Raw genomic sequence first — 18,289 nt, forward strand, 5'->3', positions numbered from 1 at the left:
AGAGCTTTCAAAAAAAAGCTGCAGGTCCATCTGACCATGAATATCTGCAGATATTTGAGACTGACTGGACTGTAATAACTTCTTTTGGCCTTAAGCTCTTTGAAAGACCTTATTCGCTTTACTAGAGGTAGTAATTAACAACTTTATGAGGCTAAACATTATGAAATACCTACATGGTAAGCTTAAAGACATGACAGAAGAAAGCAGAGATTTCTTTTAAGATCTCTCTTAGCTTTTTGTTAGAAAACATGAGGAATTCCTGAAGCTTGTTGTCGGAATTGTTTAATATTGGTCAAGTGTCAAAAAACAATCTGTGTTTAGTCTCTAAGCTAAGCTTTTGTATGTGTGCATATTTTTCCTCCTGAGCTACAGCATCTGCCTGCTGATATCTGGAAGCTTGAGGTGTTTTGTTATGTTATGATACAGGTGTTGCAATCTTTCTGGTTTAAAGAAAGATAAAGAAAGATCTGCTTTCCTTTTTTTTTTTTGTCAGTGCACTGGTTTTAAAAGCCAGTTGGAAAATAAACCCCACTGAAACTGTTCCCTTCCCCCTCACCCTCCTCTCCATAAGAGGGAGACAAAAACAGAGATTCTGAATTAAGGCGAATTTACTGGAAAAGCAGCAATGAAATAAGAAAAACTAACAGGAACAGCAACAGCATTAATAGCAAAAATATACAAAAACTGTGTGATTTGCATACAAAAAAGGATATTCACTGTCCGAGGCCATGCCTGGCTACCAAGATAAAAGGCAAAAATGGCCTCCATGGTGCCCTTTTTCCCCACTCCAGCCAACACCCCAGGTTTCTTCCAGGGGTGAGGATCCCTATTTCCAACCCTCAGCAATGACATGGAGGGTATGGAGCATGGAACACAACCTGGGCTCACCCATGAGGCCAGCAGCTCCATCCTGTGCACGAGCCCCAGCCCAGCCCTTGCCTGACCCTTCCCTGCTCTCTCTCTTAACCACAGTGAGAAAACCAACTCTGTCCAGGCCAAAACTGGGAGAGTCAGTGAAATAGTGCATTTGTCTTTAAAATGCCATGCTGCTTTGCAGAACAATAGAGATTTGCTTTGTAGCAACTATTTTCTGAGCACAAGGAGTTGCTATAACCTGAAAGAGCTTTTGGTTGGTGAACAAGGGTTATTATTCAACCTTTTCTGTTTGTATATCTAACATACATTTTGTACAAATTAACTAATAGCAATAGATACTGTGTTATTAATGATTTAAAAACAATTTCACTGAGTCTACAACCTAAGCATATAAACTTTGCAAGTGCTTTTTGCTTTAATAGTGCTGACTGAAACCATACTAAAGGGAAACTTGGGAAACTTTCCTTTGCAAAATTTCTTTTATGTTTCTTTTATGACCTTGGTGTAGTCATTGTTAGACTTTCAGATCACACTTTGAAATCCTTCTAGTTATTTACAGTTCTGAGGTACTTCATCTCTTCTTGCAAAGTAACTGAGTAATTGACTTTGATTATATGGAAAAATTGGTGTGGAGCTGTTTATAACACTTCAGCAGCCATGGGCTCTGCCATGACATGGTTAGAGTTGTTCTTGTAGAGTGAATTACAGTCTAAATTTGCTTATTTACTTTTCCCCCTCCATGGATGAGAACACAATTTCAGAATAAATGACAAGGCAGTAGCATAGCTTCTATTTGTTCAGGAATCATAAAACTGTATATCAGCTGTTGATTTAAAATAAATAAATAGATCAAAAATTATAGTAATCTAGTAATCTGTGTTTCAGGATAAGTGCATCTATTTATTAGTATGTTTCTGTTCATTAAATTAGACATCCTAATAAATAAATATTTTCTACTAGATATAACATTGCTACAAATTATAGCATTTTCCCTTGAGAGTTCAGAAAAGAAGAAAATTAATACCTGGCATTAGTTCATTTTTCATTGCATCTATTCAAATTTTAATAACCTTATTTTTAAAGAAATACTGAGTTACTCTTCCAAATCGCAGGAAATAACTTTTGAAAAATGTAATGTTTTACTGATTTAGAAATATAGAATTCAAAATGGGAGAGAACTTAAAGGGAATTTGATTTTCTTCCTCCCTTGATGTTTTTTGTTTGAACTATTTTTATCCCAGAAGAGGATTTATATTCTACTGTAGTGCACTCTTGCTTGGTCATTTCTGAGTTTATAAAAATATATAGGATGGAAAATTAAATCAGCTGAAATCCATTTTGTCTCAACACCGCCTGTCCCCAGGAGCACTAAAATCAAATAAAAATACAGGGTGAGTTTAAAAGCAAGCTAAGTGTAGCACATTGAGCTGGAGGCTGATAAACCCAGGTTTCAATGAGATTTGAATCAGACTACACCAAACCCCTTAAAGAAGAAACAAATAATTTTAAACAAAAAAGATGGACACTGTTAAACTGTCCTGGGACAGTTCAATGTTGTGTGGTTTTAAATATAAAATGAGAATTGCTCTGGCCCATGAATACTTCTCCACTTGGTCACCAAGTGAGCTGAGGAGGAGAATCCTCAGTGCTGGGAACCTGCTGTGGCAGGTGTAGGGCAAGCATTCACCTTACTGTGCACAAGGATCCTGCTCTGATTTAGCTGCAGCTGCTGCTTGTGTAAAACCTTCCCACAGCAGAAATTCATCTGACACAGGGGAACTTTTCTCCCTAAGTCATTTCATATTTTCTTCACAGTGCCAGATGTTCTTTTCTGTCTCTTTCACTGGTTGTGAGAATTAAGGTTTAACATAAGCCAGTGCTAGCAGGAGACTCTTCTATATGAGGGAATTCTTCACGAAAATGTCAGGCTGGCATGAGGCCACAGCCTTGTGTAAGTGCTGCTCACAGAGCAGGGAAACAGACTCTGTCTGTAGGCACAGTTGGCCTTTTCCTGAAATCTGCTTCACACTAAGTGTGAGAAATACCCATGATGGAACATGTAAGGGCATGATCATGCTCATAATTCTGGTCATACCCAAGTCCTAATGGGATGCAGTCACGAGTGCAGGATGAGTTGGCAGATGTTATTGAAAGGCCATTATCGATTGTCTTCAAGAGTCACAACAACTGGGAAAAATTCTTGCATCCTGGAAGACAGCAAGTGTCACTCTCACCTTCAAGTAGTACAGGACAAAAGACTCAGGGACTTACAGGTTATTGAGCCTCACCCAAATCTCTGGGAATGTGATGGAACAGCTAATCTTTTAAACCATCTTCAGGCATATGAAAGACTAGAAAGTTGTATTGGAGGGAAGTCACATGTGAGATGGCTGATCATCACAGCGGTTGATCATCACAGTGGTTGATCCTGAATCAATATCATTTAATATTTGCATTAATGAAATGGTCCCTGGGGGAGAGAGCTCACCTTCAGTAATTACCCACTTGATACAAAAGTGGGAAGAACAGCCATTACACCAGATGGTTGTGCTGTCACTCACACTGACCCTGACGGCATGGAGAATTACACTGAGGGATCTCATGAAGTTCAACAAGGAGAAATGCCAAGTCCTGTGTCCTGGGAGGAATGACCCCAGGTAGCCATACACACTCAAAAACAATAGGCCAGAATCAACTCTGAGGAGAAGGGCCTTGGGGTACAGGTAGACAAAGAGCTGACAGGAACACTCTTAAAATCCAGTTATTACAATTACAAGGGAGATGCCTCTGCCTGAATTAAGGTGCAAACAAGACCATATGCTGAAGTCGATATTATGGATTTTATTTAACAGTAAAATGTGAGGTAGAGAGATAGAAAGAAATAGAAAAGGATTGAGGGGGGAAGAGGGAGGGGAGAAAGACAGTGAGAGAGAGAAAGAGATCAGATGGAATGATAGTCACCACCCATGGATCCAGCAGCATCCCACTGATCCTTTTCACCCTGGGCTTCTCAGTGGTGGGGGTTCCAAGGTTACTCAAAACTTCTCACCGTTTCTACACTTCAGCAAAAAAAAAAGGAATCAATGCTCATTGGGTACATAGTTCTCTCATTCAGTTGGTTAAATGATTCCCTGACTTCCAATGCTAATTAGTCCCATTTTGTTCTTTCTCTTCGTTTGAGTCAGTGGCCTCCTATCTTCAGTCAGCAGGCTATGGTTCTTCCCTCACCAGACCCAGCCACAGCCAGCTTCCAGCACAGCTGCTGAGCTGGCATTCCCACAGACTCCTGGCAATGAAACATCCTTCTCCCCAGCTTCACCTACCTTTCCTTAGACCTGAGATGATTGGACATTGGTACCATGTTTATATTATCACAAGTCCCTGTTAGGCGGGTTAACTCACTGTCCAAATTTCAGGAATACAGGAGGCATATTTGGGATGGGATGGGCTTTGGTCACAGATAACCAGTTGCTTCTTTGCATGCTTTGCTACAGTGGCAAAGTCCTTCAGTGATCTTAAGAGCATTTGACCAAATTGTGATCTTTAAGTCTCTTACACAGACCCTCATGGCAAAGAAGGCTGACAGCACCCTGAGGTGCATTAGGCAGAACATTGCCATCAGGTTGAGGCAGGTGGTCCTTCCTCTCTGCTCAGCCTTGGTCCACCTGGAGGGCTGGGTCCAGTTTTGGGCTCCAGGGTATGAGAAAGGTATGGATTTCACTGGAACAGGTCCAGAGCAGGACCACAAAAAAGGTCACAGGACTGAAGCACTTTCCTGTGAGGAGAGGCTGAGAGAGCTGGGACAGCTCAGCCTCGAGACTCAAGGCAGCTCAGTATTTTATCACTGTGTATAAATTCCTGATGAGAGGGAATGAAGAGAAAGCTGGACCTTTAGTACTGTCCACTGACAAGAGACAATGGGCACAAATTAAAACCCATCAAGTTCCACCCGAATATGAGGAGAGACACCTGTGGCTGTTCAAACACTGGCACAGGTTGCCCAGAGAACTGGTGGAGTCTTGATCACTGGAGATATTTGAAACCTGACTGGACATGGTCCTGGGCAACTGGCCCTGCTCTGAGCAGAGGATGATCTCAAGAGTTGCCTTCCAGCTTCAGCCAATCTGATGACAGTTTAGAGTTTTGTGAGAATGAAAACATTTTTTAATGCATGCCTTTGCAATGATTTTCAGTAGAAATACAAAATTATTTAGAAACCATTATGCATTTAGACACTAATAACAATAAGAAATTTGTGTTCTTGCCTTCAGTTTTTGTACATGTCCAAGCTTGCATGGTCTTAAAAAGTTTAAGAAGTGCAAAACATTTAATTTCTAAATATAGTTGCTACAATATTTAGTCCTGTATAAAGAAAAGATATGAACTGTCTAAATAGTAAATACTATTGCTGGAAAACTAGAGATGATTTTCAAATTATTTGATTTTTTTTCCTTCCTTTATAAAAAGCTAAGAAAAAGGTTTTAAATTCCTCATGTTTAGGCTTGTAAAAATGAACATTGGTAGAACAGGATACTATCTACTGATAGTATACTGAGGTCTTGCATTTACTGTCTCTGGGGGAAACTAACTTCAGGATCAATTTTAATTTTCAATGTTGTGCTCTAAGCATAAACATAGTGTTCAAATCAAAGGCTGGTGTTGCTATAATTGCCAGTCCATAAAATTTGAGAAATAAAAATCTGGAGATGATGCCAAATTGCCTCTAACATCTTATACAGGCATCGTGCCAGTTCCATCCATAACCAAATAGATAGAGACTCATTTCCAGAAGCTGGCACTGAACATTTAAATCATTTGATGCATTGGTGAAATGAACTTTAAAGTCTCTTTTAACTCCTGTTTGCAACAAGAGAAGGGTACTGCAGTCTATGCTCGATGAAGTTCATGGTCCCTCTGCCCATGAGTATGGGAAATACTAAAGAGTCTTGATTTTTTACTAGTGTGCTCAGATTGACTCAGGAAAATATAGCTGGGGAAAATATCACACAATAATGCTGACTAATTGTCCATAAGTGGTCTCACACAGATTTTTTTAAACTTGTTTACAAGTCTAAGTGTTGTTAAGGAACACAAAGGACAGAATAACACCCAAAATGGGTCTGCCGCCAGCTATTTTTCACACCAGAAATGTTGCAGGTAAGTAGGAGCCAATAGGAATCCTGACTATTTTAAATTGTAATTGTAAAGCTTAATAGCTTAAGTTTCTTATTTAACAATTGCATACCAATTGCAAATAAATAATTATTAGATATTGTATGTTTATTAAATACAACGTTTAAGACATATAGCTAAACTCAGTCTCAGTACTACTGAGGTGTGCATATGACTTTGTATGTGCATGCTGTTATTTTCCTTTGTCAGTGTGGCAAATGCTAAGCAGCAATGATTTCATACTCAATAAAGCTGCATAAATGCTACTTGTTCTGACAAGACACTGTTGTGGACTACATGTAAACATACATGGTAGGTGTTTGGATCAGTAGGAATAAGGACAGCAAATGTAGAAAAGCATTTTTTATGATCCATTGGCATTTTTCAATAGCAGACAATGAAGAAAAAAACATCCTCATTTTAGTCTTTCTCTGTGCACAAGGAATACTTGATGTTCTGGGAATATACTTCCTTTTCAGGGTGTATTTTCCAAATGGTTTAATGGGCTTTAGTCACCCTATTTCATTAATATCAGTGAGCTGGAAGTTACAGGCACTCGATTGAATTTTGATGGGACTCCTGAACTCTGTGTTTGGCTTGTCAGCCAGCAGTTGAGCATGTGGCTGAGGGAGAAGGGGTTAAGAAATAGAAAATATGTATTGTAGAGTCAGTGTTCCTTTCTGAACTTTATGATGAATTCAGCAACAAAAACTCCATGAAGCTAGAAAAACATTTAATATTGATTATATATATTATAAATATATACTATATTTTTATATATGTATGTTTATATACAAGTATATATAAATGTATTATATACATATATATATATAAGTATGTACAATTCGCATAAAGTACATAATGCTCATATTGAAATAAGCTTGTTTTCTTTTTTTTTACTCTTCTACTTGAATGATTAGTGAATATTCTTTGAGTTTTTATTCTATATTTTTACAGAACCAATTTTTATTCTATATTTTATAGAACCAATTTATGAATCCTAAAAGAAAAAGCAAACCTTTTCATGGCATTGAAAAAAAACCCTCCCCCTTTGGTGAATCTTTAAATAAAAAGAAGTAGATTTTTTTTTTCTCTCTCTCTTCTGAACATTGGGCAGCCTTCCAAAGCAGAAACAGTCTGTGTTAGGGTTCCTTAAATAAAAGATAGGATAAAACCAGCCACATGGCTTGTGAAGTGTGGAAGAAAAGACATCTGGAAAAAAAACCTTAAGCATTACTGTTTCATAAATGGAGTTGGTATTCTCTGGAAAGAGGTGAGGGCTACTTGGTAGTTTTTACTACTTTGGAATAGGAAACCCAAAGTACAAACAAATTTAATGAAAAATATGAAGAAAATGACTTGCAAATAATTTTGGGAAGCTTATCCTGTGTCTTCTGAAATACCTTAGAAACAGATCTGTAATTACAGGCACTAGCCTGAAATCCTTTTGGAATTGCAGTTCCAGCACTAAATAGAAAATACATAAGAAAATCCAAGAGGATAACCAGTAGGGAAAAGATTTGGCTTGGTGCTGAGCACTGCAAGTTCAAAACATTGCTATCATAATAGGGATCACTATGAACTAAAGGTCAGCAACTCTGCAAGGACAAAAATAACCCAAAAAATCCACTACAGCAGTGTTCAGTTTTCAGAAAGAAAGCTGCACACAAATGAGGAAGCCTGCCAAAAAGGAACCAAAAGGAAAAAGTGTGTGAAGGCAGCAGAGAGGCACTGCATCCTGAGAACCAATCCATACCATCCAAATGGAGTCAGAATGACCTGGAAAGATGGGGTGGCTAAAGAAAATAATAAGGAAACCTATTTGAAGCAAAAATACAAAGAACAAATTGTCTTGATTAAGATCATTAAATCATCAGGACCAGATGGCTGTTTGGTCAAGTGTTCTAATGGAAGTGTAAAATAGCTGTATCTATTAACAGCGTTTTCTTATTTAAAATCAGGGGGGTTGAATGAGGAGTGATGAGGGACACACATGGTGATAAATTTCAAATAGTGCATGTAGTCAGGCCTGTGGACCTACAGACAAGGAAATCTGGGAAAAGATATTCTGTAGAAGAGAGAACAGGTTTGTAAAAGTAGATGTGCCTTACATCTCCAACTGTGCCTTTAAGGAAACATGGGCACAATATTTAAGGGGCTATAGGTCATTTGCCAGTCCCCAGGAATTTTAAGGATGTCTTCCAGCAAAGAAACTAAGTTGCACTGAGAGAACATGAAAGGTCTTCTGGAGGATCAATAGACAATTACTGGGAAACAAAAAGCACAGATCAGTTTTGCTAAAGAGGAAGATGATGTGCTCCAGAAGGTCTACTCTGTCCAGCATGTACATAAATGAACTGGAAAATAAAATTATTAATACAGAGGCACATCTTGACGATACAAACCTATTCAAAGTATTTAAGGTGATGACAGACTCTAAGCAGCTATGGAAAGCCTTGACAGTACTGACTGCCAGCAAAGTGATGGCAGATGAAATCAAATGCTGATAAATCTCAAGCAAACGAAAGAAAAAGTTATCCCAACTTTCTGTGTAGTAATGATCTCTTTAGGCCTTTCAAATATTCCTTTAGCACCCATAACAGAATCATAACAGAATCATAACATCTTGGAATCATAACAGAAGTCTCTGAAAACATCACATCAATACTCAGCACTGTCCAGAAACCCAAATGAAATGTGAAGAATTACTCAAAATTATTGAAAAAGCAGAAAATATCATGATGCCACAGTGTAAGTCCCTGTTGTATCTATAACATGTATATAGTAGGAAGTGTTAGGGATCCCAAATCTCAAAACTATTATAACAGACTAGGTGAAAGGTATCCAAGGACACAATGAGTGGTCTTGGAGTGGGCTTTTTCTTTTTTTTTTTTGTATTTTTTTTCAAATAGCTGTCTGTATGTGAGTTACTTGCCTAGGCTCCCTATATTGTCAATTAAAATCTGCTCATTTCTGTTGTTGCAATTCAGAATGTGATTCTTGTCATCCTATAGTAAAACCTTACATTATGTTCAACTCAAGGAGATGGATTTGATTTGATTAGCTGTAGATATAAAGGAACCATGTAAATATAAAGGCAAATCAGATGTACATACCTTATAGATACCCACATTTAATCAAATATATCTCCATCTTTGCATCTTAAGCAAAAGGAAGGAAAAAAGCATGATGTAGGTCTTGCACATCCTGACATAGCACAAAGTCCACTAGGAATGGTTGATCTATGTCTCTTATGAGCTAAGATTTAGGTCACAAGTGTGTGACAGAAACAGGTTGAGAAAACCCCAAAACTCTAACCTAAATGTTAAATTTACCAGAGGATATTTTTGATCATAAAACCCTGTGTTAGTCCAAAAATCAAGTATGAAATTCTTTGGAAAAGATTCCATCAAGATCTGTTTGACATAAAAATACAGCTTCTGGCTCCATAATCTCTGAGACTCGAGTTGCTGAGCTGGAAGAGTGCAAGGGACAGGGAAGCTGGTGCCTTCCCTTGCTTCCTTCCTTAAGGAATTGTGTTGGCTAATATCAGACAAGGGACTGGGCAAGATGAGCTCATCATCTGACTGATTATGGCCACTGTGTGCTCTCCAGAGTTTTAGTATTTGTCTGGTTAGGATGCCTGTGGTATGTGTCTTCTGGAGTCCTTGATCATTTTCCAAGACATTTTGAAATATTTTCTAACAAGACTGTACGGATCATTTAAAATCCAATCTACCACCTACAGTATCACAAAGCATTGAAATTCTGTCTTGCATGAGGACAGTTATAATGAACATAATTTGGGGCTGGTTGTCCTATCACTGTTCATACTGTGAACTCTCTTTGCACTCTGAGCAATTTAATGGGTACATCTCCTCATGATAGTAATACACTACTACTCACCATGTATTTTGGTTTTTAAATTACCAGCAATATAATTCTTTAATTTTGCTCAATATAAACCTGTTATATGTTTAGTGCTTGTTATGCAGAAGGAAAAGAAAAATAGAAAAAATCAACCAGTCTTGTAGTATACAAAATTATTATTAGAAATATAAATATTTCTGTAACACATTTCCAGTAAAAATTCTAAATTTCTGCTTCTACAGATGCTTAGCTCTAGAATCATGTAGGCTGACTGATGGACTGGATGACTGTGATAAACTATTGCTAAAAGAAGGCTTACAGTTGCTGACTCCTTAATACTTCAACGTCACATTCCAAATCTTTCTGTGGTTATTTTTCTCTTTTCTGTCTACAGTTTTCTAATTGTAAGCTTATTGGAATTAATAAGATAGCTGTTCATTGACTAGCATTCCTTTTTTTGTTCTTGCTGTTTATCATGTTTGGATTTGCCAAGGTAATAATAACACTAGCAAAAATTCAGGCTTAGCAATAATAGAATACAGAATATTGAATTTAAAGGCAAAAGCTGTGGTATTTTGTGCATTGGAATATTATTATCACATTGCAGAAATCATTATCCTTGCAGCACCAAAAAATTAATTAGGGTATTGATTGAAGAGAAGGCAGAAGATGAGTTTTCTTCTTTACTTCCATGTCTATTTCATTGCTTTCAGTGTGGGTTGCTTCTGTGCCATAGCCTTTTTGGTCTGTAATATAACTTACAGTCAAAAAACATGCTGACTAATTATGAAATATTTTCTATTTCATTTTAATTTAGGTATAATGGCTGTGTGATTTACCTAATAATTAATGTCAGTGTTCAAGTGTGACCAGTACTTTCAAGTCCAAAATACAGAGGCAAATAATTGCTCTGAAATCAGCCAGATACTTTATATGTTTAAAAACAAGTGCCTGATAAGGTCTGTGTGCTTTGCCTAAGCAGTGATGTTTTTCAATCAGAAAGCTGACCCTAATCCCATAAAAATATTAGAAAATTAACTTGATTTAGTACAGGAACTTCATTAAAGTGCATTGTAGTGTAGGAACTGATCTTTGCATCTATTGATTGGCATTTATTCTGTCAGTGTTTTTGTATTTTATATATATATATATTGTGTGTGTATTTAATTTTTATTATATATTTTCTGTTATATCTAAATATATATGCATGTATATCTATATTTTATGCAAAGTGGTCATTGGTGACACTAGATTAGGGGTGTTCTTTCATCTTGGAAACAAAGCAACACAGGAGGAACTGAGTTGGTCATTCCAAATGTAAGTCACAGAGTCATGACCAGGCACCTTGGGCCATGATAGCAGATCACAGAAAAAAAGCAGTAAAACAACCATTTGTAAGTGAAGTGCTCAGACAGAGGTGTGTATATTTCTTCAGCCTTTGAGGCCTTTACTTTACAACAACAAACGTCTACTTTTACAGCATGTTGTTTGTTCTCTGAACTCACTTGCTAACTAAAAAGTTCAGGGTAAGCACATATATAACTCTCTAGGGTAAAACCAAACGTGAGCTGTCTTCTTTTTCTTTGTATTTCAGACCTTGCTCAGCACTATACCATAAATCTGTTCTCACCAGCAATGTCAGTTCTACTCCAGTGGTATAAAACTGGTGAAATGGGAAAGTCAACTGTTATGTCATGAACTTGATGTATGCATCTTCTCTCACATCGTGGCATTTGCATATTTCTCTGCACTTCCTTTACAAAATACACATCCCTTCTGATGGTGTATTTTAAAGATTGATCATTAGAGTCATTCACTGTATGAGTACCACTTAAGTCAGTCTAACTCCTTATGTTGCAGGGTAATTTAACATGATTGATGGAAGTCAAGTCTGGTTTTAAAAGATGTTTGAGCAACAATTTTTCAATGATTTTTACCTTTAGTGCTCTTCATGGCATTCTAATGTCTATGAATGTCTTCATATTATTTACTCTTAAGGTTCACTGAAATACTGGATAGGCTTTTTTTTAACCTTATTTTGAATCATGTGTTGATGAAAAGATTACTAGGCAATAATTTCAGGTTATTTGATGAACTAAAACGAGATGCAGACCACATGTGGCTTATATTAAAAATGCTGAGAGAAAGGAGCTATAGAGCAGACTAATCTTGCAAGTAAATTATTCTACCTTTGTGTGCAGACATCATATGGCAATAAAACATGATCCTGAGAATGACAGAATTTGTCCCTTAGAAATGACTCATTGTTACATTTTGATATATTTTATCACATTAAAAATTCATAAATATCTCCTTAGAAAAAATAGATACGGAGCAGTGAAAGATCTACACAGAGATTCCTCTCTTTGATAAAGTCATGGTGCCCTGAATTTATCTGAATGTACATCGTGGAGACATCCTCCTCAGGTTGTTGATTTTAAAAAGAAGTTTGTAACTGGCAGATTCTGGTTTTCACATACATTACTGAAATTTCTAGCTAAACTGCTTTTAGGCATAGTTTTAAAGGCTATCTTAAAATAAACATTATTTTTGTTTTTTCTTTTAAATATGAGCATGTAATCCAGTTTGGGGTGCATAGCAATTCTGGTTTTCACATACATTACTGCAATTTCTAGCTAAACTGCTTTTATGCATAGTTTTAAAGGCTATTTTAAAATAAACATTATTTTATTTTTTCTTTTAAATATGAGCATGTAAGCCAGTTTGGGGTGCATAGAAATTTTTTTAGTCTTTTTTTCCCTCATTTTTTTAATGGACTTCCCATTATTAACCTTTTTTTTTTTGTAACACACAAAATATCCATGGTAAAACGAGGGCCTTGGGTCTGTAAAAGTTTCATCATTTTTTCTATTTGTCATATTTGTGAACAGCTGTCTTCCTCTGTTTTCCTGTGTTAAACTATCACTCCCATCCATCCTGACTGAACCTGTTAAACACAAATGTAGATGAAGCAGGAGACAAGTGTGCTCTGCAGTATACCTCCCAGTGGGTGTGCTGGTTAGAAATTTGGCTAAACTGGACAGAAGTGGCTGTGAAGGTTCCAAATTCACATCACCTTCTGAAATGCCAGGCCTTACACTTGAGATCAAAAGTCCACATGAAGTTAAATAAACAGACTGAATCACGTCTGTACGCTCTTTCCTTTCAGCTAGGCATGTAATATCTTTACATTACTAATCAGCTGGTAGCAAAGCCCATAGTTTTTTGAAGTCAGTGCTCTTATTAATTTGTATTTCTATTTTATTCACACAGGTTTATCGAGCAGAACTCGTTCCCCTTAAGGAAAAGGTGCACCACGTCAACGAGCTCGCGCACCGCTTCACTCCCCCCGACCTTCCGCTCTCCCAGTACAACCTCAGCTGTGTGGAAGACCTAAACACAAGGTGGAAGGCGCTGCAGGTATATTTCACATTACTGTTTTCTTTGTGCTGCATTTAAATAAATATTTCTGTTTCTCTGTGCTTTGTTCCCTGTGGGATAGCACCAAAGGCGTACTGAGGAATGAAAGATGAGAAAGCCCAAGAAAATGTTTTATTGTTACCATTCATAAATGCATTAGACAGAGGCCCAACCTGTTATTGTTGATGGTTTAAAAATATAAAGGGCAAACCACACGTTTTGCACTCATTTCAAAGATAATACATTATCTTCCACAGAGCTCGGGTAACACTGTGAACAATTCACTTTCACTGTAAATTATTGTTTTGATTTATCAAATCCAGATATTTGGAAAATAAACTTTTCATCTTCTCTGAAGTTACTTGGAGACAGTATATCAAGGTGAGATGTTATTGCTGATAGAACAGATAGCTAATTGAAATATTATGTTTTACTGTCTTTTTTCATAGTTATTTAAATGTCATTTGGAAGATACAGAGAGTAAGGTGAAAGCACTCCAGTAAATTTTTAAACACATCCTGAGGGGAAAAGACATAAGTAACTTTGAAAGGTTATGATATACTAAAGGCCAAGTTGTGACCCTTGGAAAGAGGAAAGACACATCTGTTCCTATGATATAATTTTTCTTAAAAGAGAGGAGAATTTGAAATGTATTGAGAGGCAGAGCTCTTTTTTTTTAGAACAGAATAAAATAGCATAGACTGGAATAGAATAGACCAATTGGAACAAATATACAATTATTTGGACCAGCTGTTCTACATGCAAGATCTGCAGGAGTCTTAGACCCAATGGCACTTTTTTAGACTATTATGTATTTTTCCATCTTAGGGCTAGACTTTTTTATATATGACCAGCACTCCATTTAGATGTTAAACCCTTTATAGAAAACTGAAATTTTGGCCATGTAATAGGAAAAACAAAAATGAAAATTGTTTTTGTTTCATGCAAAACCATTCTCCTTCTATGGTATGTTCTTGTTGTTTGTTTCTGGTTTTACAGTTGTCCAATATGTTTCTTTTTCATTCTGGTGGTTTTGTGTTTTTTTTAATTTATTTATTAATTGCCTTTGTTACGCTAATGTCACCTAAAATATCAACTTTAGTCGTTTCCTCATTTTTTTCTATATATTTCAGTTTATTTTTATGTGTCTTTCTTTTACACTGATTATGTTTCTCTCAAGCTTTTCTTAATTCTTATTTTCAAAAAGCAATTTTTTCTGTGTTCCTCTCTTCTCTGTCTTTTCCCATCTTCTCTGTCTTTTCCCTTACTGCCCTTATTTGTCTTTGTTTGGTTTTTTTTTTTTTCTGTACTCCCCTTGCTTATTTTCTTAGCTTACTTCTCTTCTTCTTCCTCCTCAAAGGTTAGATCTCTCTCTCCACCCTTGCCATATTCCTAATGGGGAAAATATTTCTTATCCATGTACCCCATTTCTTAGAAAATATCACTTCAGGAAACTCATAAAACAGAGAGTTCTGTGCTATTGATTGCCAGAAAAATGTCCAGCCTTGGTTATGTGTAGGAAAAGTGCATAAAGACATAAAATTTATCACATCTGAAACATTTTGTAAAGGAGGTAATCATGTCTCACTTGTTTCTTTATTAACACTGGGAACTTACATAAGATTAGAGGAGGAAATGTATCATCTTAAGCCAAATCTTACAATGATTTAACATTATATTCCCTTTATAATCATAAGAGTAAGGCCAACATAGTCAGTCATTTGCAGTATTGCACAGTGGTTCTACAGTGAGACTAGTGCTGCTAGTGAATAGAATCAAATATTCCTCCAGAATCTTCCCAGAACTTCATTTGTATTTTTGCAGTAAGGGATGTTTGCCATTAATTTACCTGGTTTGTATTCTATTTTAGTGAATATACTCCAGAGTATTAGTGGCACACAAATGTATAGAAAGCACTCAACCATTTACAGGCTTAACCAGTTCTGGTTTTGAAGTGCTGTGTGGAGTGCATTAATGAAAGCTGATGCACTCAGCTCAGTCACTGGAAACTGTGTCATCTTCTATGGACTTTGAGTGGCTTCCTGACTTTATTATAATAGTTTTGAGGAAAATATTCAGTTTATTTTTTTTTATTTTTCTTACATTAAAGGAGAGGAAATCTTTGCAAGGAGCTACTTGTTATGGATTTCACAAGGAGCTCTCATGTGTGCTTCAAACAGTGTATGTAATGAGCTCATCCTGGGGTGGAATGTGTCTGGCAAAGCCTTGCTTACTTCCAGTTGATATTTAGGGAACCAGGAATCCCCTAAAATTGATGGGAGTTATATCAATTTCAGTAAGTCAGAGATCTAGTTGGTGTAATGCTGGTCAAAGGGCAAAACTCCTGACATGTAAAAGAATTTACAAGTATCCCACAGAGAACATAGCATTCAGTTATCAAGAAAAAAAAAAATTAATTCAAATTTTGTTTGCTTTAATTTAGAATAGTACCTTTGATAAGCTGAAAAATACAGTAAGAACTGTCTTTCATCCAAAAATGTATCTATTCAGATGTTTTGCTATGGTATTTATATTCTAATGCTTTTACTTTTGAATGTTGGTAGTTGTTGAGTGGTTGTCTTTGAGCACATCAAAAACCTAAATCAGCACAAGGTGTTTTCTAATCAAAACTTTTCTCTAAGTCTATGATTTATATCCATATATATAATGATTATCAAGAAGCATAAGCCCTAATTTCAGTATCATTCCTAACTCCTCAGCTCATCTTGCAGCAGTAGCAAAGATTCTGCAGGACAGGATGTGGGGGTTTGAAGATTGGTGCAAAAAACATGCTGCCATTGGTTAGAAGGTCCAGCCACATCTTTAATTCTATTCCCTTCAAGAGCACTCTGCTTGCAGGAGCTGTGAAGAGCCAGCAGGCTTTCAGTACCCCTGCAGGCAGTTATCTAAAGTCATATCATCATTTTATTTGTATTCTGCTGAAGACAGGCTCTTTACTGAGCTGCATAATGCACACTAGTGTAATAAGTATTGCTGCAATGAATTATTTCAAAATCCAGTTTCCTCTGTGAGCTTCACAAATATTAGATGATTCTTTCAATCTGTGGTGAGAAATATGAATGAATCTTACCATCTGTATTTCCAGAGGTACTAATATCAAGTATATAAAAGCCAAAAAGGAAATCCCTTCTCCCTGAAATCAGTGTAAAATTGTCACTATGCATCAAAGTCTTGCTGGCCAGTGAATCTCTGAAGAGCTGAATCACAGGCATTATGGGCAGCAGTCCTCAGCTCACACATTGCCTTTTATAAGGGTTGGACACTAAGGCAAGGAAGTTGTAGCTAAATATAAGCTGAAATCAGCAATGACCTATTGTAGCAGGTTTTAGGTTTGGGCTTTTTTTAATTTTACTTCACCTTCTGTCTTTCATGCCTTCTCCAAGAAAAACACCCTACAAAAAATGAAATAACAAAACAATACCTGTGTAAAATAAATGTCTTCTTTGGATCTCTTGCAGCTGAATTGAACCAAGTTTACTTTTTTAAATTGTGTGTAGTAACAGTTCCAGGAAGTAAACTTCATGTCTAAACCATGGAATTGAAATTTGAAAGTGATGGAGGATATTTTCTCATGTCATTTTTCTCAGAGAAAAAGAAAAACCTCTCTTGCTTTACAGTTCAGTAATCCAATAGGCAGTGCATGGTATTGTCATACACAAAAGCTCGAGTCATATCCTTACACAGAATATTGGCCTTATATTGTTCTATATCTTAAATCACAGGTAGAATTACTTATTATTAAACAGTGAGTGTAAACTGGGGTTAAAGTTGATAGATTTAGATGATGCAACAGTAGCAAGAAAGATGTTTCTTCCTCTGTATGGACAGAGAATGTCATGTCTAAATGGTTGGGCGATATAAAAGGCCGTTCAATTTTTATATTTTTATATTATTACCTTTCTGTTATCTTAGCAGTTTGTCTTTCCATTGTGATATTTCATTAATTTTAATAACTAATTTCTTTCTATTTCTTTGGTTTTTCCTCCTTTTTAAACTGGATTTTGACATATGTCATCTGTTAGTAGCTGAAAAAAAAATGGGAGACAACTTTTCTAAATATATGGAGCCAAAATTCTAGCTCAGTTAGAATTATAGTAGTTAAGTCACTAGTAAAGTAATGGTGCTTTCCAACCTTGAAATTTGAAATTATTTTGAAGTTGCAGACTTCATCTTCCCACCAGAGGGAGATTTGGATCCTTTTTGGAAGTTGAGTTTTCCCATTGGACTACATAGTTAAAGTGTTGGTTTGTATGTTCCATGAGAACAGGAACTTCTGCCAAAACCACAATTGTTGCAGCACTTTAATGGTCTCTTATTTGTTTAATTTGCTATGCCAGTTGGCTGCAGAAGTCATAAACCCAAGCATTTTTCTTCATTTCTGTTAGATTGAGTCTCAGATTTTCTCAATGTTTGTCTGCAAAATTATGCATATAGAATTCATTTTGCAGCAATTCATTCTTTAGAAATCCAATTTATTTATTTCTGTAAGTTAGTGGAGGAAGGCCAGCTGTCAGGATTGGGATTCAATTCTAGTAATGAAGTCTGTGTCAAAAATTGGAAATATTCCTTCCTAAATTAGCAGGACAACTTCATTGTGACATCTTTAGGGCAGTCAGTGAAAGAAAGTGTGTAACTATAAACAGGAGTGGTTATCATCCACAGACATGACAGCAGGAAAACTAATAAAACCTTAATAAAATCTTACTAAATTTATGATGTGTGTGATGAATTTCACTTTGCTGAACGCTTTTTCAATGCTTTAATCATTTTTTGTAAAGGAGATGCATTCATTTTGAGAGTTTTTTTATGGTCTTTTGTCTTCCTTTACTCTGAATTTTTGTCCAGTCTGAAGATGTTTTGAAGAACCATGCAGAAGAATAGCAATTTACCCTACTTTATATCCTCATTACAATATGCATCTGTAGCTTTC

At 36.3% G+C, this 18,289-nt stretch overlaps 1 protein-coding gene across 12 annotated transcripts in view; it reads left to right on the forward strand.

The window, feature by feature from the left end:
* DMD (dystrophin) overlaps positions 1–18,289 on the forward strand; it is a 1,046,004-nt gene that overhangs the window by 868,556 nt on the left and 159,159 nt on the right. For all 12 annotated transcript variants that reach the window (XM_077171917.1, XM_077171927.1, XM_077171925.1 and 9 more), the window contains one exon: positions 13,192–13,338. In XM_077171917.1, the coding sequence (XP_077028032.1) occupies positions 13,192–13,338 (147 nt within the window). The remainder of the gene's footprint in view (positions 1–13,191; positions 13,339–18,289) is intronic.

The sequence above is a fragment of the Agelaius phoeniceus genome, chromosome 2, assembly GCF_051311805.1.
Source record: "Agelaius phoeniceus isolate bAgePho1 chromosome 2, bAgePho1.hap1, whole genome shotgun sequence".
Lineage (NCBI taxonomy): Eukaryota > Metazoa > Chordata > Aves > Passeriformes > Icteridae > Agelaius > Agelaius phoeniceus.